We start from the raw sequence: 23,182 nt of genomic DNA, 5'->3' as shown, positions 1-23,182 counted from the left end.
TAGGCCGCCATAAACTCCATGGATTTCATGTCCAAGAGGCTAAGAGAACTTTGATTCATGTCCTCGACCTCACTGAAAGGAGTCCATAAATCCAGGCCCTCCTGGACAACGGTCCCAGGGTCTCCCTTATCTCATTTATCCCTGAAGATGAGTGATGCTCTCTCGGGTCAGTGACCGGAGCTGTGAGAACCGTCCCCACTGGTTTTAGTTCCATAAATGTTGACTGAGTTCCGAGTGGCCCAGATCACGAACCTGTGTGACCACTAAATGCTGAGTACCAGGCCGGCCACACTCGAACCCACTCCTTCTCTGCCCCCTGGGCCACCTGCTCTCTCAGTCTTGGCATCCTGTCATGGGCCTGATCCAGCCTGTTGTCATGGACACGCTTCCCTCCCCTGCTGCAGGGTGCTCCCCGTAGGGGGCAAGTCCAGTCCTTCCTGTTTCGCTGTAGCCAGGCCTGGAGTGAGCCCTCACCTAGGAGGCTTCCTGTTCGTGCTGCTTCGACTCTGAGGGTCACATGAAGCCCCGTGGTCTCCTCACGGCCACCAAGGACCGTGTATAAACTGGTGCTGTGGTTACATAACCTTAACCATTATAAAGTGTCCCCCTAATAGTTCCAGTCCCCACCTGGCACCATTCACAGCTAATGCAGTATTAGTGACTCCCTGTGCTGTCCTGTACATCCCCGTGACTGTTCTGTGACTGCCATCCTGCACTTCTCAATCCCTTCACCTTTCCCAGCCAGCTCCCCACCCGCTCCCCTCTGCAGCCATCAGTCTGCTCTCTGTATCTGTGAGTCTGCTTCTGTTTTGTTTGTTCATTTGTTTTGTTCTTTAGATTCCACATGTAAGTGAAATCACATATACGGTTGTCTAACCATGAGGCTGCACGCCCCTGAACCCCAAACAAAATAATATTGGAAGTAAACTGTAAGGGAAAAATAACCCGGCCAGTGTGGCTCAATGGTTGAGCATTGACCTATGAACCAGGAGGTCACGGTTGGATTCCCGGTCAGGGCACATGCCTGGGTTGTGGGTTCGATCCCCAGGGATGAACGGAGAGGGCGAGAAAGAAACGTCAATGCTGAAGACAACTGGTCTACTATTGCTATCCTGATCACATGACCTCTTGCTCCAGGTGCTGCTGTCTGCTTTACCGAGATATTCATATGGCTCTAGGAGCAGCTGTGGGGAAAACACACCCCCCCAGAAAACAAAACTGGCTGCCACAGAGAGGACTGACAGACAGCACTCAGAGGGAGTGAACATTATTCCTGCGTAGTCAGGTCCAACCAGGGTCTCTTTAGACGAGTGATTGTCTAACTTGAATGGGCACCAACATCCGAACCATCTGGAGGGTAAACAGAGTGCTGGGCTGTTCCCTACGCTCTTATTCAGCAGGTTCAGGGAGGAACCTAAAAAAATATGCAAGGAGGTCCCAGCTGGTTTGGCTCAGTGGATAGAGCATCGGCCTGCAGACTGAAGGGTCCCGGGTCTGATTCCGGTCAAGGGCACATGCCTGGGTTGCAGGCTCAATCCCCAGTACGGGGCGTGCAGGAGGCAGCCGATCAATGATTCTCTCTCATCATTGACGTTTCTCTCTCTCTCTCCCCCCCTCTTCCTCTCTGAAATCAATAAAAACATATTTTAAAAAATATGCAAGCAAACCAAGCCGTACATTCTTCTGAGGCACAGGGTGGCTGAGGGAGGGAGTGTTAGCAAAGCACTGCTGAGCACACTGAGCAATTATTTTGAGCAGAATTCTCTTCTACAAAGAAACAAGCCCCACTGCACACCCTCCCTGAGCCCTAACTGGCTACTTAGCGGGAGGCGGCTGTCCCTGGCATATCCGGGCCTCAGGCCTCGGGGCAGGGCTGTGGCACCCAGCTGCTGAGATGTGCCGGACACCAGAGCAGAGTGTGCCAAGCGCTGTTTCCGAGGACAAAAGCACAAAGCACCCCGGGAAACAGAGGAACAGAACGAACAGCGGTCCTGTTGGTAAAAACACAAAGTGCTGGTAGGAAGCACACACCGAGATAAGTAAAAACCCAGACAAATGAGAAGAATGGTATAAACCCGGCTAATGAGGTGAAATCCTTCCAGAATAAAATCAGGCAGTTGCACAGACAGAGGCATAATAAAAGCCATAAATATCAAATGGCAAGGAATCGACTGGGTAATGGTGTAGTAATTAAAGCCTGGAGGTTCATAATAGACGGAGAATTGAACATTAATCAACCGAAAAGAAACAGTGCCTGCGCTTTGATAAAGTGCAAGGAGTGCGCGGCTGTGGGAGACACACCCAGCAACCCCTCCGCACTGTGCTGCCAAGCCCTCCCCGGGGGACGCAGCTGGTGGCAGAGAAGGGGAAGGGTGATGCCAGCAGGGATGACGTGTCTGTGCCTGCACTGGGACCCTGACGTCACTGCATCCGAGACACCGGCCAGCAGGCTCTTCTCTATGCCAGGATGTGTGTACCTGGGCCCAAGGATGGTAAGATCTTGTCTATTTAAATATATTTTTTATTGATTTCAGAGAGGAAGGGGGGAGGGAGAGAGATGGAAACATCAATGATGAGAGAGAATCATCGGTCGGCTGCCTCCTGCATGCCCCTTACTGGGGATCAAGCCTACAACCTGGGCTTGTGCTCTGACCAGGAATTAAATCGTGACCTCCTGGTTCATAGATCAACACTCAACCAGTAAGCCACGCCAGCTGGGCACGTCTTGTTTATATAAAGCAGCGGTTCTCTAACTTGAGCTTGCATTAGAATCATCTGAAAACTTATTAAAACCCAGATTGCTGGGCCCCGCCCCCAGAGTTATGGTTCAGTGTTTGGGGTGGACCCACGAGTCTGCATACTCTCAGGAAATGTGGGCGCTGCTAGCTCGGGCCCACACTTTTCGAAACAACGATGGCAAGTTATGCCATGTCTACACTCCCAGCAAACCTCCTGGTTTTAAAGACGTGGAAAGCAATGAGAGGAGGTAGAAGACGAGATGAATCTGATTTTGGTATTTTATTTTTTCTGTGACTAATAAAAAATATCAGTAAGAGTTAAAATTCATAGAGAGAGAATTCAGATTGGAGTTGCCCAGGGCTGAGGTTTGGGGGTTCGGGAGCAACTGCTGACAGGTGTGGGTTTTCTTTGGGGTTGATGCTAATTATGAGGTCTTGGAACTCAATGGAGGCGGTGTTTGCACGACACTGTGCACGTATCCCCTGTCGCCGAATAGTGCCCCGTGACATGGTTAAGTGGATCTGACCTCACATGACACTAGAGGGAAGACACCCGGAGTGATTACCAGGTGCAAACTCTCAAGTGTCCCAGTCGTCTGGTCCTCACAGACCATCAAGGCAGGACACCTGACGGCGAGGACTCTGCCTTGGAGTTGAGCCGCGGGCCCGCTGTCTAACAGTTAAGATGTGCGGGGCCAGCACCCCGAGTGCAGGGCAAGCCCCAGGACCTCCATGCTGGGGTCTGATCTGCTTCATGGGAGGCATGGAAGGCTCCTATTCCCAAGCCAGGGCGTAGGACTGACCAGGTGGGGGTGCTAGAGGTGAAGGTTCAGAAACGGCCCAGGATTCTAGTCCTGTAGGTCACCCAAGCACAGCCACTGAGGGAGGGATGGTGCCCGAAGGTGGCCAGGCTCCACTGCGTCCTGCTGAGGTGCCAGCCACTTGCACGCCCTTGCATCTGTGTGTGAAAGCTCATTACTTTTATTTTATTTTTTTGTTAATCCTCATTCTTTTCCCATTGATTTTTTTTTAAGAGTAGAAAGGAGGGAGTAAGGGAGGGAGAGAGAGAGAGAAAAACATCAATATGAGAGAGAGACATTGATTGGTTGCCTCCTCCACACACCCTGACAGGGGCCAGGCATCGAACCTGCAGCCCAGGTACGTGCCCTTGACTGGGAATCGAACCCGTGACCTTTTGGTGAGCAGGCTGACACTCTACCCATTGAGCCACACCAGACAGGGCAAAGCTTCTTATTTTGCAGCTATATTCTACGCTTGGTCTTCTCAAACTTAAAGCACTCACAGATCTCCACAGGCGCTTGCTAAATGCAGATTCCCACCCAGCGGTGGGGCGGGGGTTGGGGAAGGGCGCGGGGCACGGAGAGGGGACAGCCTGGTTCCTGTCTTTCTAAGCAGCACCCAGGAGGTGCTGACACTGCTGGGCCAGGGACCACACCATGAAAGGCAAGGAAGTCTACTCTCCCATCTCTACTGTTAAAACCCGAGCCCCACTCTCTTCCACTCCCTGGGATCTAGTCATTGCAAGTCGTTTCTTTAAACATTTACTATGCTGAGTACCTTGCCAGATGCTAAAAATACACACATGAACAGAATACCACCTTCGGGGGCTTGCAATCCACTGGGAAGACACGAGGGGATGGCACTTGCAAAGTGGACAGCTTTCCTTGCTGCATGCTCCCAGGAAGGTGGGCGCTGCTAGCGGTCCCCTTCTACCTACTCGGTGTTGTCTGCACATTTTCAAGGACAGGTCTCTCTCTGCGAGAAGATGCACGTGAGAGGCAATGCGGAGGCGGTACGCTTCCTCCAGGGGGGAGCCTCGGAGGGGAGACACTGATTCTGGGTTCTCTCCCCAGGGGCCTGTCAACATCGCACCCAGAGGTGCTCAGGCCAAGGAGGCGCCTGGGAAAGGGATCGTGATGATCAGAGAAGCCCCTCTGCATCCTGGGGAAGCGTCGCCATAAATCTCCAGATGGCAGGGCGGGACTCTGACTCACAACGCTGGGCTGTAGAATACAGATGCCTCTGTCCCCTCCGAGGAGCGCCAGGCGCCGGGATGCTGGCGCTGTCTGGCAGTCGCTGTGGGATGAAAAATGAGGCCTGACATCTCTCAAGCCTCATTCCTCACTGGGAACTCGTCACCACCGTCGCCACAGTTACTGCCGTCTTAGAGCCAAGTCACGCTCTGCATAGATTGGGACGTGTTTGGATGGAACTCGCTTTACTAACAAACACCTTCCAGGAGGGCGAGTGATACAACACACTCCTAAGAAAGACCACACCTCGTCCGCCCACTTCGCTCAGATCCTACACTCCCTCTGGTTTGAAGGGAGCAAAGGGGAGGAGGGAGGATGCTTCCCATCCTCTTCCGGACAATGTCAGTCAACATTCTCCAATCACATGACTTCTGATACACATATTAAATGAGCTCCACTGGGCAAGTTACTTACTGAAACCTAATTAAGAAACTAAGCCACACTTGCATTTAATGGCATGTGGGAATGAAATTTTTCATCTATAAACCTAGCCTTTTAGAAGAACTTCATCTCATTCCATCTCATTCTCTCTAAGCGTCCGGATCTGGGCTACGGCTGCCAAAGAAGAGATCTCCTCCATGGACAGTGTCTGCAGGGCTATGTCCACGGGGGGCTCTTTGTGGAAACTGCTTCCCTGACACCCCTCTAGCCCCCTGCCCCTCCTGCACTGGTCTGCATGTCCCCTCCCCTGACCCAAGCCAGGTCACTTTCTCCAGAACACCGCATGCAGCCCCTTCCTCTACAGCCCACAGCCTGTCTGTGACTTTCTTAAAGCGCTTCTCCCGTTCTGCCCCGCACTGTGGGGCCCCAGGCTGCCAGGCTCGCAGCTGACCTGCCCCCTCTGCCAAAATAACTCCCTAAACCGTGTCTTCTCAGTCACTTGCTGATACAGACTCATAGGTACTCCTGTAACATACACAGGTCCCCATGGCTGCTGTAACAGACTTGGTGTAAGGCTAACACCATGGGCTCATCAGTCCTGAACGGTGGCCATTCTGATGGTCGAACCAGCTCACTGACAGGCAGAGTTCTGCCAAGTCAGGTTCCAGTTTTGATCCTCAGACACAAATCCCCTACAACTATGAAGGACCTCGGAGGGGAAGAGGGAAGTGACACTGAGCAAGGATTCAATGCATCAAATAGTTAACAAATAATTTAGACAGTGAGGACAAACGTCAAAGAGAGACATAGTCCCGGCTCAAAAATGTCATGTTTGAGAGAGATAATGATCAAATAATAATAATAATAATTATGCAATTCCAAATTGAGTGAGTGCATAAGGAAGCAAAACCAAGGAAATAAACCAGAAAACAAAAAAGGAGCCAGAGGATGAAGTCCTAAAGAATGCGTGGGAATGAAGGGGCCCATGGGGCAGGGATGCAGAAAGGAGAGACTGAGCCAGGGAACTGCATGTGCAAAGGTCCTGTGCTAAAGGAGCATCGACCTTCAAGAACTGAAATGCCAGCCACGCTGGCTTCCCTGCCTTAGGGATTGCACGTTTGTAAATAGGTATGAATGGCACAGATCAAGGTCATGAATTCCAACAGCCTCCAAGTATATGGACCCTTGTACAGAATAACGTTGATAAACCAGCCAGAGAGAAGTTAGTTACAAGGGTTGTTATATTTGTTACTAATAGTGTTTCAGTTGCTTTATAAAACACAAAAAGAGTAAGTCTCTATTACTTATGACTTATGCTAAACTTTGGAATCTTGCGTTTTACCAACACAGGGAAAAAGTTGATAAAATTAAGGTCAAGGTAAAAATAAAATTACCTGACAGTGTCAAACACTCCTGGGCACACCAGGTGTATTGAACAGCTCCTAAGGGGAAAGCTATTTTTGCCGAATACGACGGGACCATTGGGAACACTGCCACCTACATTTTATTACACCCATACGAAATGCCTTCCGATTCGGTGGGCAGTTTGCTCACACTGGCTGGACTCTGGTCACATGAATACAATTTAAAACCAAAAGTCAGCAGTGATTCACCCATGGCTCAGCATATCGGGGACAAAGTCATCTGGGGCACCCCAAGATAGCTGCTAACTGGGCTTCCATTCCAGGACGGACCAACCACCTGAAGGACAGCTGCAGCCAGGGAGGTCGTAGCACAGTGGTTCTCAACCTTCTGGTCCTTTAAATACAGTTCCTCATGTTGTGACCCAACCATAAAATTATTTTCGTTGCTACTTCATAACTGTAATGTTGCTACTGTTATGAATCGTAATGTAAATATCTGATATGCAGGATGGTCTTAGGCGCCCCTGTGAAAGGGTCGTTCGACCGCCAAAGGGGTCGCGACCCACAGGTTGAGAACCGCTGTCGTAGCGTGTTCAGGATGGAAGCCTATGCCTGGCCGGGTTGCCTCAGTGGTTAAGCATCGAACCAGGAGGTCACCGGTTTGATTCCTGGTCAGGGCACATGCCTGGGTCTCTGCTCGATCCCCACTAGGGGGCGTGTAGGAGGCAGCCGATCAGTATTTCTCTCTCATCCGTGTGTGTGTTTTTAATTTATCTTTATTGTTGAAAGTATTACAAATTCCTCTTTTTCCCCCCTTTGACCCCCCTCCACCCTGCATCTGCCCACCCTCCCCTGTAGTTACCACACTACTGTCTGTGTCCCTGAGTTATGCATATATGTTCTGGATGTTCCTATCTCTCCAACCCTCTCCCTTCCGCTCTCTCTAAAATCCATAAAAACATTTTTTTTTAAAGAGAAAACCTATTTCTGTGGCCTCCTTCCTCAAGTGACTGGCAATCCAGCAAGGGGCAGGGCACCGGAACTCCTGACTCAGGCACTCATTGAACAGACGTCTGCTGAGAGCCTCCATGTGCCTGTCGCTGCGCTGAGCACTGGGCCGGCAGGGCAGCACCCAGCCCCGTCCTCAGGCAGCTTACACACCAGCACAGGTGGGAGGGAACAAACAAGAAGGTAGATGGAGAGCACATACACAAGCATTGCACTTGGAGAAAAACAGAGGGGCATGAGGTAGACGCGGAGCAAAGGGGTGAAGTTCCTACCTGCTATTTGGTGGCGAAGAAAGGCCACGCTAAGCCTAGAGAAAGGGACAGAGGGAGCCACGTGGCTCCTGGGAGCAGACTCCCAGGAGAGGAAGCAGGAAGTACAAGGCCCAGACACCGGAGGGCACCTGCTATGCTAAAGGTCAACAAGGATGCTATGGACTGAACAGTGCCCGCCCCCCCCCAAGTCATATGTTAAAGGTCTAGCCCTCAGTACCTAAGAAAGTGAATGCATTGGGAGGAGCCTTTACAAAGGCAAATGAGTTAACAGGAGGCTATCAGGGTGGGGCCCCTATCCAGTTCACTGGTGTCCTTATAAGAAGAGGAAGGGACAGCAGGGAGGTGAGTGCCTATAAGGATGACCATGGGAGAACACAGCAAGGCAGCCATCTGCAAGCCGATGCGAGAGGCCTCAGGTGAAACAACCCTGCTGGCACCTGGATCTCAGACTCCCAGCCTCCGGAGCTCTGGGACAGTACACTTCTGTGGCTTCCGCCCATCTGTGTTCTTCTGTGACGGCAGCTCTAGCAAACTCCCACAAAGGAGGTCCCTGTGATGGAGCTGAGTAAGGGAGGCATAGATGGACATAAAGACAGCGAGACAGACTGTTCTAGGGCCTGGAGGCCATGGCCATGGATCTGGACTTTACTCTGAGTGAGAGAAGAACCACTGGAGAATTTTGAGCAGAGAAGAGATGAGACCAAGTTTGAGAAGGGTCACTCTGGATTCCTAATATTCTGGCTATTGTGCTGAGAACGCACACGAGGAGTAAGGGCGGAAACAGGCTGAACCAATTCGGAGACTACTGCAATACCACAAGAGTGATTTAATGAACTGGAGCATTATAAAGGTGGAGAGAAGGGCAGAGGTGACACTGTGGATATATTCTGTGGGGCGAGTCAGGAGGATGTGCTGGTGACTGAGTCTTCTTCATGAAATGAAGAGTAATCCACTGAGCCAGAGGTTTCAGAGTCACCAGGAAGGTCCCTGAGCAACTGCATTCAACACCGCGACCCACTTAAACAACAGAGTTCTGAGCAGGTTCAGCCAAGCTTAGCTCCTGAAGAAAGTGATCTATTGCTGAAGGATATTTGTGACAAAATAACAACTGAGCACAGGAAATCCCAGCAGCGGGGCAAAGCTACCAGCTACTCTCCATGGTTCAGATGTTATTTTTATTTTTTCCTACTGAAAAGCTACTAGTAAAGAGGGGACTTCTGGTTTCTGGCCTGACATGTAAAAACCTTGGAAATCGTCACTTCCAAACTTGCAACAAGTAGAAGGTTGAACACAATGAAAGTCAACACTTCTCCTCAGTCCCCACAGAAAACCGAGGGCACAGTGCAAACCATCCCCCTCAACACATGTAAAGGTCACAGCTCAAGGGCACATGCTCACTGTAAGACTGAGACCCAATCACAGGAATGTAGGACATGCCCCCCTCTCCCCCGCATGCTCCCAGCTCATCAAGAGCTCCTGTTCTAGTAACCCCAGCTCATAACTCCAGAAACAGAAAGCACCAAGTCCTGCTGGAGAAGGAGTCTCCAGGAAACCCACAGACAACAGGCGGAACAAGAACAAGGACCCAGAGGAAATCGCAGCCTCTGACACCCACAGCCACAGCCAACAGTAACAGGCTAGTTCCTAGCCCAGGGGTGGGCAAACTTTTTGACTCGAGGGCCACAATGAGTTCTTAAACTGGACCGGAGGGCCGGAACAAAAGCATGGATGGAGTGTTTGTGTGAACTAATATAAATTCAAAGTAAACATCATTACATAAAAGGGTACGGTCTTTTTTTTTTTTAGTTTTATTCATTTCAAACCCGCGGGCCGTAGTTTGCCCACGGCTGGCCTAGCCAGATAAACATGGAACCTCACACTAAAGGCCCATTCATCTCAGCTCCTGTTACCCAACACCTCACACCTTTAACAACAAAATCACAATTACAGCAGGAAGGGGAAAGGCAGCCGCTGAGCTCCGCACAGTGAAGGTAAAAACAAACAAACAAACGAATGAACGAACAAACAACCTGCCCAGCTGACATGGCTCAGGGGTTAAGTGTCAATCTATGAACCAGGATGTCACAGTTTGATTCCTGGTCAGGGCACATGCTTGGGTTGCAGGCTGGATCTCCAGTGTGGGGTGTGCGGGAGGCAGCCAATCAATGATTCTCTCTATTCATTGATGTTCCTCTCTTCCTCCCTTTCTGAAATCAACAATTAAATCAATAAGCCTAATTAAAGTGGAAGCAGAAAGGGAACAGGTCATCACAGAACACGTACTCAATAGCCATTGCTTTAACTAGCATAGTGAGACATGAGAGTGGACAATGGGGACTGAGAGAGAACCAGCTGGGAGAAAGAAGGGGAAGACATTACTGGGTCTAAGACAGAGACCCCAGGACAGTGACTACTGGCTACCGGCTTCGCTGGTACCCCAGTGAGGGAGGGAGTCAGCCACAGGGGAGGCTGCCTGTAGTTTCTAACCTTATGATTCACACTGGGCTTAGGTTCACGGTGTGTCACCTGCACACAGTTCATTCTATAGCTCATTTTATTTTCTCTCAAGCAATCCATCACTGTGATTTTAAAGTCTCGCCATGTTTTAATGATTAAAAAAAAACAAACAAAACAAAAAAGATAAAAACTTTCAGCTAGAGCTAAGCAGAAATTCTGAACCTCATACCCAGCTCAGGCTGTTGGCAAAGGAGAATGAAAGAGACAAATACCGTGTTTTAGACCTGCTTTAGATTTCAGGTACCGAATCCAGGACCTACAGAACTCAGGGGTGTGAGTGCAGCGCACACACAGGGCTGTACCCAGCAGTCATGAATGCACGTGGAACCTGCCTTCCTCAGATGGCAGGTCTTTGGAGATAAAACCAAGCCCACACTGAACAATGAGCTCATCCTGGGGCCTGAAGCTTGCACTCAAACTGTTGGCCTGGATGTCAGAAATTCTGCCTCCCAGTGCAATTAGCAAATCTAATCACACACATTCACACTCTCAAGAGGTCCTGATTGGCAGTCACAGCTTGGATATTCACAATCAATGGAATTAATGCCACTATTTTTAAAACATGAAAAGACACTGTACAGAAAAACAACAAGCCTCCGACTTGTGAACCTTGGTCAAAGAAAGAATAGAAATAAAAGCCAAGAATGAAGTATTTAAATGAATGATTAGACAGAGAGTCATGTTGGAGTCCCAGCAAGGCTGTCTTGGGTCCTTGTTATTCTAAATGGATTCTGTGCTCCAGATCATCTAGAAGGAAAACGTCACTCAAAACAAAAAAGGCTCCTTTACATGAAATGTGTTTAACTGGCAACATATAATTTCATTTAAAAAAGAATTAGGAGCAATTGCTGCTGAAGCCGTTTTGGGGAGATGGGGAGGGGATGATCTGTCAACACTATGGGAACAAAAAGTGATGGGCCACCAAGCTTTGTTCCAACCGCTTGCTTCACAGTTAAGTTTAATTACACATTACATGCTGTCCTGTAATTATGTCGCAGGGGAAACTGCCAATTTCCCCTCTTGAGATGTTAAAAGTTCCCTAATTTACTTTAAAGACTCAACATTGCCTCCATCAGCACCAACCTTAGTGCAAGCAGGGTATTTGGCTCCTGTTCCCTTAAAATGCAGGCTGCCTGGTCTGACATATAGTTCTGGGGCCCACTGTGAGGAGAGCCCCAAGAACGCTGGTTTAATGTGTTTATAATAAGATCTGGTGGCTTTTTTTCTTGAAAATTTACACCTCGAGAATTTGAGAAGTATGCCATTCCTTTTCCCAACTGTTGGGAGGCTGAAACTAAAGTCCTTTATTCTTAGCAAGAGAATAAACACAGAACACAAGATGAAGCCCTCACTCTCCAGAAATCCACGCCAAGAATGGAAAGACAGCAAACACTGAGCATCTGCATATGAAACCCCTGGGAGACGGAACCCGAACCAAGGAAGACTTGATGAACTGGGAAAGGCAAAAGGCAAGTAGATGATTGAGCACTTACTGTGTGCATCCAGAATTTTACAGAGGTCACTGCAGACCACCAGTATCAGTGGCCACTAACTCAAGTCCCCCAAGTACCAGGCAGACAAGAATGCAGGAAACAGCCAGACAGAATATAATAGGGAGTTCTGGCATCTGGTTATTTGGAGAGAGAGAGAGAGAGCAAGCCCTGCCTACAGGCAAGTCAATCATCTTCTCATTAAAAATACTGTGCCAGTGGAGCGAAACACACCCATAGGACTCGTTTGAACTACAGCTGCAACCCCTGGATGAGTCTGCAAACTCCTAGGAGGCATTGGCTCTGAACACTGGAAGCAGACTCCTGGGTTTTAAAGTCAGCTCTGGCACTTCCTTAGCCGTGTGATCCTGGGCAAACCTCCCAACTGCTCTGTGTGTCAGCTCCTCATCTGTAAAATGGAAATACCAGCAGGGCTGACTTCATAGGGGTGTTGTGAGAAATTGTTAAAAGCGTTTAGTGTGGTTGTTATTGCATAGCAAGCTCTGGGCTTGCTATTCATTACGTTTATAGCAATAAGAGAAAAATTTCCCCAAATGGCTTTGAACTTGAGGTAGACCTCAATGGACAGAAAGATCTATGTGCTAAAAGAAGAGGGTACAAAGGTGACCTTATCTTCCCTGCTTTGAAGGGAAGACTACAAATAATGCATGTTAAGTACTCAAAAATTCAAAGGCCTCAAAGATAGTAGCTACTCTCACACGGGGCCATCCCACAGCATTTCTCTTCAGTACTGCATCAAGAGTCAGACCTTCCTGGCCCTTTGGTGAGTTGGGGTCTATGCCAATATTTTCCCCAAATATTTTTAAAAATATTGTTTACTAAGTATACATCACAAGGAGAATAAAGTTAAAGGTTTAGTGTAAACATACTTTAAATTTTTAATAAAATAGCTATAATGAAAGAACTTGAAAAAACAATTCTTAGCTACAAATACCCTCTACTTTATTTATGCATTATAATTTTTTTCTGATTTGGTATAGTTTTAGGAACATACATGAGCCCTAGCTCAAAAGTGCACAAAACCCTTGTAATTAATCTTATTTTTAAAGGAATTCTATATTTCCCCCTCAGGAAATTCATTCTCTTCTACCACAATTACCCAGTGTGCAAATATATTCCAACTGGGTGAAATATTCATCACAAATGAACATTTACAAAGTATGTTGAGACAAGAACTGCAGGGTTCAGAGAACGAGTTTCCAGAATTTTTCTTTAGTTTTGTTACTGGAAGCCTCAATGTTGCGTACATTCTGCAGTTAGTTGGATAACAGCCTCATTAAAAATACATTTTGTTTATAAGATAGCATCAACTCAAAGAGAGAAGAAACCCGTACAGAGGGGTCAGGTCTGCTCTGTACCACATTGACCCATCGCCAGGGTATTTCTCTAAGAAGCAGGGCCACTGTTTAAAATCAGGTCGCTGGGAAAGAAGCAAGGCCTGAGTGATTCTGATACAGTTCAACACCGATGACCGATAAAACAGCGAGATGTGCGCCTGCTCAAAATACTGTGGAAAACCGCAGAGAAGTCATGTTTTTATGATTCGATGGATGTGGCTAGGATAGGTCACCTCTAAAAATCCAGAATTCAGCAAGAAAACCCAAAGAAGGAAACAAAAGAACACTAGACGAACAAAACAAAAAACACCCTGCTGTCTTCCTTTGCCTGAAGGTCTAGTTTCTGGTGTCGAACTACCAGGGGTGGGCAAACTTTTTGACTCGAGGGCCACAATGGGTTCTTAAACTGGACCGGAGGGCCGGAACAAAAGCATGGATGTTTGTGTTAACTAATATAAATTCAAAGTAAACATCATTACATAAAAGGGTACGGTCTTTTTTTTTTTTTTAGTTTTATTCATTTCAAACGGGCCGGATCCGGCCCGCGGGCCGTAGTTTGCCCACGGCTGAACTAGACCCTCCTTTCCCATTGGCCACCAAGTCCGCCGCGCATGGCACCAGCCTGGCAGATGGCAGGTGTGTGATAACATTTCCTGACCGACTCAGTCAATGAATACATGTGAATGTCGAAAGGGATTTCTCTTCCTATAGTTAGATTTTTGTTTAGCATCTAAGAAGATGAACCGTTCTTGTTTTCTGTGGGAATTTGCTTTTCCTCTGAAAAAAGATAAAACAGTAACAGAAGCACCTCATTTGCATGCATCTGGCTTTTGCTGTGGCACTGAAATAGCTGATCTGACGTTTTGAGGGTCTGGAATCTTGCACAGCAGCTTGTGTCTGGCTGTAAGGCCGAGAGGGTCCCGGAGGACCTCCAACAGGCTCTGAGCCTGCCCCGATGCTGAAATCCTTCTGCACGCCACTCCGCGTGTCACCAGACTGAAACTGTGACCACGTGTGAGATCTGGGAAGCCTCACAGAGATGCCTTCAGTAGGCTCATTCATTCCTTTAAATAACTTTAAATCACCCTGGCTGGTTTGGCTCAATGGATAGGGCGTCAGCCTGCAGATTGAAGGCTTCCAGGTTCGATTCTGGTCAAGGGCACATGCCTGGGTTACAGGCTCGATCCCCAGTAGGGGGTGTGCAGGGGGCAGACGGTCAATGATTCTCTCTCATCACTGATTTTTCAGTCTCTCTTTCCCTCCCCCTTCCTCTCTGAAATCAATAAAAATATATTTTAAAAATAAAGAATTTTAAATAATTTCCATGCCAATCAAGTATTTGGTAATATGGAGACATATATGAAAAGATGACCTTGGTTTTCAAGAATGCACAGTCTAATGAAGACATAAAGTTTGTCATGAAGCAGAGGGAGGCGCTGCCTCTCCTGCGTGTGGGAATGACTTCTGTCAGGGCAGACTCAGGAAGGTCATGACTGAGCACACACGCTTCTCCATGTTCCCAGCAGCTTCCCGTGTTTCTAATCACTTCAATGATTCTGGCCCCTTTCCCTCCACGCCAAGGGCAGACCCGTGGTGTCCATCACACTCGACAGGAGGCCTCCGAGTGGGAAGAGCCTGGGATTTGAAGGTCAAAGACGCTGGTCCAGATTCCCACTGGCCGTCTGACCTAGAGGAACGTCTGCTCCTCTCGAAGCCCCATTCTCGAGTCTATCACACGGTGATAACAAGGCTTATGTCATGGGCTCTTCTTGAAAAGCGAGCTACTCTAGGGAACAACCCTTGTATGTTGCCTGACCCACACTGAGGACTCATCTTCTCTGCTCAGACAAGGATGCAGGTGACTCCCATGGAGAGTTCATCCTGAAACTGTGGCAGCGTTTTTCTTCAGCATTCGTTAGGGCCCCACTTCCACCTCAGAGCTGGCCACCACGGTTTGGGAACCTTAGGTTTGCTTGTCATGACTTCTACTTTGAAGCTGAAACTCAGCTCCCACAACAGCCAGCGTGAGTCTTGAACCAAATGAAAAAAAGCAAGTAATTTGGGTTTCTTTGCAGGTTCCAGTGAAGAATCAAATACACCAAGAATATATATTCTGAGTCCATATTTCCGTGGAGCCACTAAGCTTGTCATTCCAGAAAGAGCAATAACAACAACAACAACAACAACAACAAAACAACAACAAAGAACAACAACAACAACACAAAGACATGACATCTCAGCTCTGTGCCACTGCCCTGTCTGTGACGTGTGAGTGACCGCAGGACCACGGGAGGGAGCGGGCACTGCGCTCCACCTCTCAGACAGGCCTCGCTGGGGAGAAGTATCTGCAGAAAACAAGCAGTTCTGCCCAGCCAGTGTGGCTAAGTGGTTGAAATTCGACCTATGAATCAGGAGGTCAGGGTTTGATTCCCAGTCAGGCCACATGCCCAGGTTGCCAGCTCAATCCCCAGTGGGGGATGTGCAGGAGGCAGCCATTCAATGAGTCTCTCTCCTCATTGATGTTTCTCTTTCTCCCTTCCTCTCTGAAATCAATAAAAATATATATATTTATAAAAAGAAAATAAGCGATTCTGTCCCGAGTAAGTGTGACCCATAAGTCTGAGGTCACCAAGGACTCCAGATCTGACTCGGGCACAGTGGGTGCCCAGACCCACAATTCCTCCTCGTGTGCTGTGCCCACCCACGTGTGGGCTAATTCAATCCCATCCCTGCTCTCCCCAGGACACAGCTCCGAGTTCACTCAAGGGTTCAGGAGAAGCCAGGCTGCCTGTCCATAAATCCACGTTCAGAAACATACCTCTGGTCACTGCTGGAAGCACGAAGCCACGGTTCTCAGATGGTAACACACACACTGATCACTGGCAAGAGACCGTTTAAGTAAAAACTGAAGAGACTTTACTCATGTAACTAACGAGAAATTATTAAACTCCGCCCTGTGCCAGGTGCCACAGAGGCAGGCTTGTGGCCAGGGGTTCCCCGGCGCGTCGGAACGCGGTGTCTGAGGTCATCCTCACAGCTCCACGGAGAGTGGGTTCGAAGGTCCCGGGACACATAACATACAGACTGTGGAGTCTATGCGGACTTGACCTTGGCTGCCCTTTCTCACTGCCTACTAGCGGGCCCACCACACAGATGCCCCACACACAGCTAAGGGTCTGCATGTCTCCACGGGAACAGCCCTTATAGACCACACGGTGTCACTAAAGACACGACCACATGCGCTCGGCCACTAAGCCCCTCCTTCTTCCCCGGAGACAGCAGCTTCTTTTCGATCCAGAATAACTCATTCGAGCTGCTGCGCCACTACCCGGTGCGGGCTGCCAGCGCTTCTCCATAACCCACTTGGATTTCCGCTGCTGGCCGAGAGTCTCACCTTTGTTTTCTGGCAGGTGAGTGACTTTCCTAAAATTAGCTGTCATCATCCTTATGGAAAACACTTCGGAAACTCCTCACGGCCTTCAGGCTCAGTCCAGACACCACTACGTAGTGACAGGTTCCCGAGGAGCCGGCCCCTCTGCCTCCCTGGCCGTGACCACGCGCACCCTCCTGGCGGTAGACACGGTAGCATACGTTTAGGCACAGCGTAACACAAGCTTTGGTTCCCTGAACAAAGCACACACCTTTCTGCCTTTGCTCAGCTTCCCTCCGCTTAGCATCCTCCTCTCCCTCCCTCCCTCCGTTCCCCTGATTAAGAACTACCCGCCGACCTTAGTGCAGGGACCGCTTCCTCCAGGAAGCTTTCCTGGCCTGACCTCCACATCTGTGCTGAGGACTCTGGTCTGTGTCCCCAATTCTCCCACCTCCCCAATCAAAATACATTCCCAGTGACGGGGAAAGTGCCTGATACTGACCTCTCCCCCCAGGCCCCACCCTCCTTTCTGTTTTATACAGAAAGCTCCTCAACGACAAGACTCCTGAGTGACGAGGTCCTTGGGGAGTCCTTGGGGAGTCCAGGCACCTCGCTCCCCGATGGGCCTTTGGTGGTTACTCAGTAACCTGGGCAGCCTAGGGGGTTGAGGAGAAAACAGTCCCGGGGATTGTGTCCATCGGATGGGCAGGCGGAGGGAGAGGACCCACCAGAGAGACCAGGGCAGCCAAGGGGAGAAGCAAGATGGGCAGCGACAGAGGACAGCAAGTGGCAGAGTGTCCAGTGTGGGAGGGCGGGGAGCTGAGAGGAGGCGGAAGACTGCCCTGCCTCCCGCTGGACAGCAGCCGGTGGAAGCCCAGGTCGGGGTGTGGCAATGTGGGTGGCAGGTGAGTGTGAACAGCAGGCGACAAGATGGGTTCGGGAAGGACAGAGGCACCGTGTTTGAGCCAACATGTCGGTGGAGGGATGTCAAGCCCAGAGGAAGTATTTGTGTGTGCATGTGCGCGAGTGTGTGCGCACGTTACAACTTCTTTACAAAACCTCTCAGTGGCTCTGATGGGGAAGTGAATGGTGAGGCTCTGTCGGGGGAAGGGCGAATGTCTGCTCAAGGGCAGGGAGAAATAACACATAAACCACGGCGTTCAGACAGATCTGCTCGGTCACGAAAAAGAGCAAATCCTAACAAAAAGTAAACTTAGGAAAAAGAACCATTTTTACGTTTCAGAAAGGACTGCTGTGCTCCTGAGCACACTCACTCAGCTGTCTGAGAGCACTAGCCCCAGGTTCTGCAGCCCAAGTTCACCATCACTGGTATCTTTCACAGCCACCACAAAGCCTCCTGCCCAAGGTCTCCGCCCCCAGGCTGTTCCCGTGACCCAGGCATTCGGGAAAACAGCTTCCGCTTCCCATCCCCAGGCCCAGCGTCAGGTGGGGCCCAACAGCCTCGGGAAAGCGACACTTCGGAGAAAACACTCATCTCAGTTACAGGAATGTCTCACCAATAAGAAACAGTGCGTGTGGACAAGAAGGGCCACGTCTTCCTAGTATAAGTAGGTTCTTCATTTAAGTCCCTACTGGAGATAAATTCCGTACGGTTTCCATCACAGTCATTTCACTTACGACGGTTTAAGAGAGTGCGTTGAGGAGAATGGGCTGAATACGTTAAGTTACTTTTCATGAGACATATGCTGCTTATGCAATTAACAATGCATTCAGCATCACTAAGCTCTAATTTTAGAAACATTCTCCGTCCACAAACATGAATCATTAATTCTGAATTCAATTTCCACACGGCTCTTTTTCACACGCTACCTTCCGGAGGCTATACTACACAGTATCTCAAATATTAATTCACTTCTTTGCAAGCAGATTACACTCCTAGAAAACATATCTGCGCAACAAATATACACACATTACAAGCCAAATGAAGCTTTTATGAAAAACAAAACCATTTTCTTCTCCGGCTTCATAAATCCCCCCTCACACTGTGTCGTAAGCGCACACAGTGATGTATGTCAGTCACTCCTCAACAGACAGGGAGAGAGGGAGACGCTTTTCTTAAGGGAGATTGCACTTCTGGCCACGATCTGACCTCCCATCTTCCAGAGAAATGCACCAAACCCTTTGTCTAATCAAATTACAAGTAATATTTCAGGGGACACCAAAGCTTAGCAAGTGGCATGTATGGGAAAGTGTATGAGGTTTTCTCTCAGTCCCTTCACCTTTCCCCCGCACCGCAGCGCCCCTCCCCTCTGACAGCTGTCAGTCTGTTCTCTGTCCACGAGTCTGTTTCTATTCAGTAAAACACATTTCAAACCAAGTGCCTGCAGGGAACCCAGGGCCTGGCGTCTTTGTCAAGGGGGCCACGCCTGGGTAGACACTTTTTCATGGTGAAGATGTCCCGTGTATTAGAGGTTTGGGCCGGCAGCACCCCGCCGGGCATGGTGACAGCCAAAGGAACAAGCCCACACATTTCCAAATGCCCCCAGGGGACAGTGCTCCCGTTTAGGCAAGAAATTTCAGCGCAGACCAACGGAGTCGCCCACATTTGCATCACCAGAGAACCACGGGGTGAGTCCCAAACCCCGGTGTCCCGGAGCCAGCACCACCGGGAGGCACCAAGAGAAAAGGTGAGTAACAGACACTTGCCTTTCTCTAATCTCCACCCCACTCGTCCTGCACTGGACACTCGTTCCTCACGCGCTAAGCTGACACCTAGTCATCCTTGGCACTGCTCGCCGGTTCTCTTGTCCCATTTGTCCACATCCTGCTCCACCCAGCCTGGGGCGGGTGCACCCCATCCTGACCAAATCTGGGCTCCTCGCCCTGAGGACAGGCGACAGGTGTCAGCACAAGCCCAGGACCTCCAGTGGGGCAGCCCCAAAGGGCAGGCCTCCTCTGTCACAGTCCCTACGCTCCCCCTCATCCTCACCTGGTCCTCCCCACACCTACACTGCCCCATCAGCGGGGGCATCTTCCCCTCTCCTTCTGCTGCGCCCACAAAGGGATCCACCTCCGCGCCTCTCCCATTCTTGGCTGTTTATCTCACTGTATCTCCAGCAGTGGACAGAGGTGGTGCCGGAGGGAACCCTGGGCCCCTGCTCCAGAGTGTTAGAGTCCACAGTTTCCACTCTCGTCGGAGCCATGCAGGGTTCTGGTAGAGAGCTCATTTCCGTCCTTGTTACTGAAGCCTAAGAGCTTCTGTCATAATTAGATATTGAACCACATAAACCAGTTTTCCAGTACTATTGTATTTGTAAAAAGTATACTTTTATTATTGGTTTCAGAGAGGAAGAGAAAGGGGGAGCGAGAGAGAAACAACCATGATGAGAGAGAATCATTGACTGCCTCCTGCGTGCCCCACACTGGGGAGCGAGCCTGCGACCTGGGCATGTGCCCTGACCAGGACTCGAACCTGGGACCTTCTGGTTTATAGGTTGATGCTCAACCACTGAGCCACCCCGGCTGGGCTGTGCTATTGTATTTTTCAATGTCATCACATGAAGAATACTTAGAGGTGAAAAGTCTTTGCGTCATTGCCCCTGGTGGGTTTCATTTCATTTTAATTTTTACTTCACTGAGTGATGAAAGCCAAACCTCTGGGGCCGCTCATCTCAGGGGAATGCCTCCATCCCTGTGAGTTTGAAATTCAAGTTCAGCAGGAAACCTGTGACGGCGAGGGGCTGTGAGCTTACCCGGATGTAGGCGTCCTGGTGCTGCTTGGCGAAGTAGAGCATGTTGTCCAGGGCTAACATCCCCGGGGGCGTCTGGGTAAAGTCCATGGCGGGGTTGACGTGATTCTGTGATTAAAACACAAGGTTGGATCAGGTTAATGCCTCAGTGGACCTACCAGCCAGCAGAGGTCTGGGTTCCCACCTCAAGACCGAAGCACCACAAGGCAAACTCCAAGTAACCAAGTAGGAACACCTCTATCTCCATGGAAACCTGCTGGGTAGTGGTAGGAGCTTCTATCTACAGGGGCAGCAACGCCATCTTTTACACCCGGGTTAGGAACTCAGCTGAAGAGCAAAGTGCAGGATTATCCTTAGATGTAACACTGAAGGTCAAAGAAAATCATGTAACAACTGTGTGTCTGGGAGCTGTGTTGTGGTGAAACCAACAGCATTTGGGGAGAAAGAGCTGGGATGAGGCCACATCTCGGCCATTAGCTGCTCATTCTGCACCTTAACTTCCTCATCCTCACACGGTGCCCACCCAGCCCATGGACTCTGTGAACTGTCCAAGGTTACACAGCCCACAGGCCTGGGGCATGGGCACTGGATAGAAAGCAGCTGCCCCCGGGTCCCGACACCTGCCTGCTCTCAGGGAGTGTGCTGACCTGTGGTCACTGCATACAGTGTGAGAACCAGGAAGACAAAATCATAGTCACAAATACGCCCAACACATTCTCCGCAGGTTCAAGGTCACCCAACAACCACAAGGCTCTTGTCCAAGGAACAAACCACGCTCCACCGTTAATCCTCAGACACGACCAGGCCTCCCCGTCCTGAACATGCATCTACAGACGGTGAGTGGTTTAAGAGTTTTTTTGTTTTTGTTTTGTTTTTTGGTTAAAGACCTGAAAAATAAATGTTAAAGAGGCATTAAAACACTTGCTTTTACTTCCTAATATAGGTAATTTGTGTGAAACTACATAATTTTGTTTTGTTCCTAAATCCTTGTGAATGAGCAGCTTGGCTCTCTGAACTGCCAGGACATTTTGGTTCTCTGTAGTTTTTCTAATTCTAGTTCAGGAAGGACTTCTTGTTCACTTACTCAAGGTTCAAACAGCCCACGCTCCTGTAAATTATGTAAGAGAACATAGACGCTGTCTTTTCCATGCTGCTGAAATGTCTGAAACGCAAATGTTCTGAGCTGGCAAACAACGTCTGAAATGACGGCAGAGCGGCGCTGCCTGCCGGCCGCAGCATCCCTGCCCGCTCTCTACGGCAGGGTGGCTCAGTGGAGCGACTTTGTTTTCATTCAGAATTTTATCCTGATTCATTTATTCGGATGTTGGAAAGTTTTAAAAATAGCAAAGCACCACCACTTATAGTAAGAGGGGCAGATCTCATGAAATAAACATAATTGTGTCAAAAATGCAATTCACCGGACACATTAAAGACAGGGGGCTTCGGCTTTCACCTGATGTTTACGGAGTAAGAGGTCAGGTTTGTGTTCAATAGCGGGGGGGGGAATCAAAATGCTGGAAATCAATGATCAGAGACTTCATCTAAAAAGTAAGGTGCGATGAAGGACTTTGTAATACCGCCAGTTCTTTAGAGAGCAGTGGAATGTCTCGCAGTGCACATAAAGGTATTATTTTGACTTTGGTACATTGGATTTTCATGAATACAAGTAGCAGCTTAGGAAGTTACTATTTGTGGAGTCCTTTCGTGTCATCCATGCTATCATCTCTCTAGCACGCAGGCAGTGGGCGCCACCTCCCCAATTTGTTGATGAGGAAACCGCAGCACCATTTGCAAGTCGGATGATTTGTTTCGGTGCTGCTAGCATTTCGACACTACACAGACTGAGGACAGTTGATCTGAGAAAAATGTAGGCTGCTCAATAGTAACTGCCACCCAGCATGGTCCCAGCAATGAAGAAGAGTGTGCCCCATGGGAGAGAGGGAAGTATGGCATTCATTTCAGTCCTGTTTCTAGTGTTGGTCTATGAGTCTATTCCAAAAATAAATACACAAAAAGGAAACCAAATGACAAAGAGTAGTTCTCTGGATCTAACTGGAACAACCCCCCAAAGCTGTATGTTAGTGAAGCTGACCCTGGAGAAGGTCCCACGGCTCAAAAGTCATCAGTCTTGTTTGCATTTGCTCCCAGGGACCCTTCAAAGCCTCCTTCTATCAGCCACACACACACACCCTTATGCACACCTGGGGGCCACCAAATAGGGCACCACCGATTTCAAAAGGTCTTACAGTTAAATAATATAATTTACTTTTAGTGTTCTTTTAAAGAAACATGTGGCTATTTAGCAAATACTCCCAATAAAATAATGCCTGTGTTATGCCATGAATTCTGCCAAGTACCTTCATGTACTAACTCTTGATTCTCAAAGTAGGTTTGATTATTATTCTCCCATGACAGTGAAGGAAACTGAGGCACTGGGTGTCTGGGGAGCTTGCCCAAAGTATAGAGCCAGAATTTGGCAATCCCATTTACAACTGCATCAAAAAATAAAATAAAATACCTTGGGATAAATTTAACCAAGAATGTAAAAAGCCTGTACTTGGGAAATGATCAGACAGTAAAAAAAGAAAATGAAGAAGATACAAATAAGTGAAAGCATATACCATGTTCGTGGACAGGAATAATTAACGTCATTAAGACATCCATACTACCCAAAGCAATCTACACATTCAATGCAATTCTATCAAGATACCAATGGCATATTTCTCAGAACTAGAACAAATATTCCAAAAATGTATATGGAACCACAAGTAACCCTGAATAGCCACAGCAATTTTGAGAAAGAACAAAACTACCTGATATCAAACTATACTACATGGCCCTAGTAATCAAAACAGCATGGTACTAGCATAAAAGCAGATCAATGGAACAGAATAGAGAGCCCAGAAGTAAACCCGCACCT

General features: G+C 48.8%; 1 protein-coding gene and 1 non-coding gene across 5 annotated transcripts in view; both read right to left on the bottom strand.

Annotated features, from left to right (window-relative positions):
• ELMO1 (engulfment and cell motility 1) overlaps window positions 1–23,182 on the bottom strand; it is a 402,414-nt gene that overhangs the window by 173,252 nt on the left and 205,980 nt on the right. For all 4 annotated transcript variants that reach the window (XM_005868063.2, XM_005868065.2, XM_005868064.2 and 1 more), the window contains one exon: window positions 20,266–20,370. In XM_005868063.2, the coding sequence (XP_005868125.1) occupies window positions 20,266–20,370 (105 nt within the window). The remainder of the gene's footprint in view (window positions 1–20,265; window positions 20,371–23,182) is intronic.
• Window positions 19,965–20,036, bottom strand: TRNAY-AUA. The gene has a single exon. It is a non-coding gene; the product is annotated as a tRNA-Tyr (tRNA).

This window comes from Myotis brandtii, unplaced genomic scaffold (genome assembly GCF_000412655.1).
Source record: "Myotis brandtii unplaced genomic scaffold, ASM41265v1 scaffold260, whole genome shotgun sequence".
Taxonomy (NCBI): domain Eukaryota; kingdom Metazoa; phylum Chordata; class Mammalia; order Chiroptera; family Vespertilionidae; genus Myotis; species Myotis brandtii.
The sequence above is the reverse complement of the archived record's forward strand: the minus strand, read 5'-3'. Positions and strand labels throughout refer to the sequence as shown.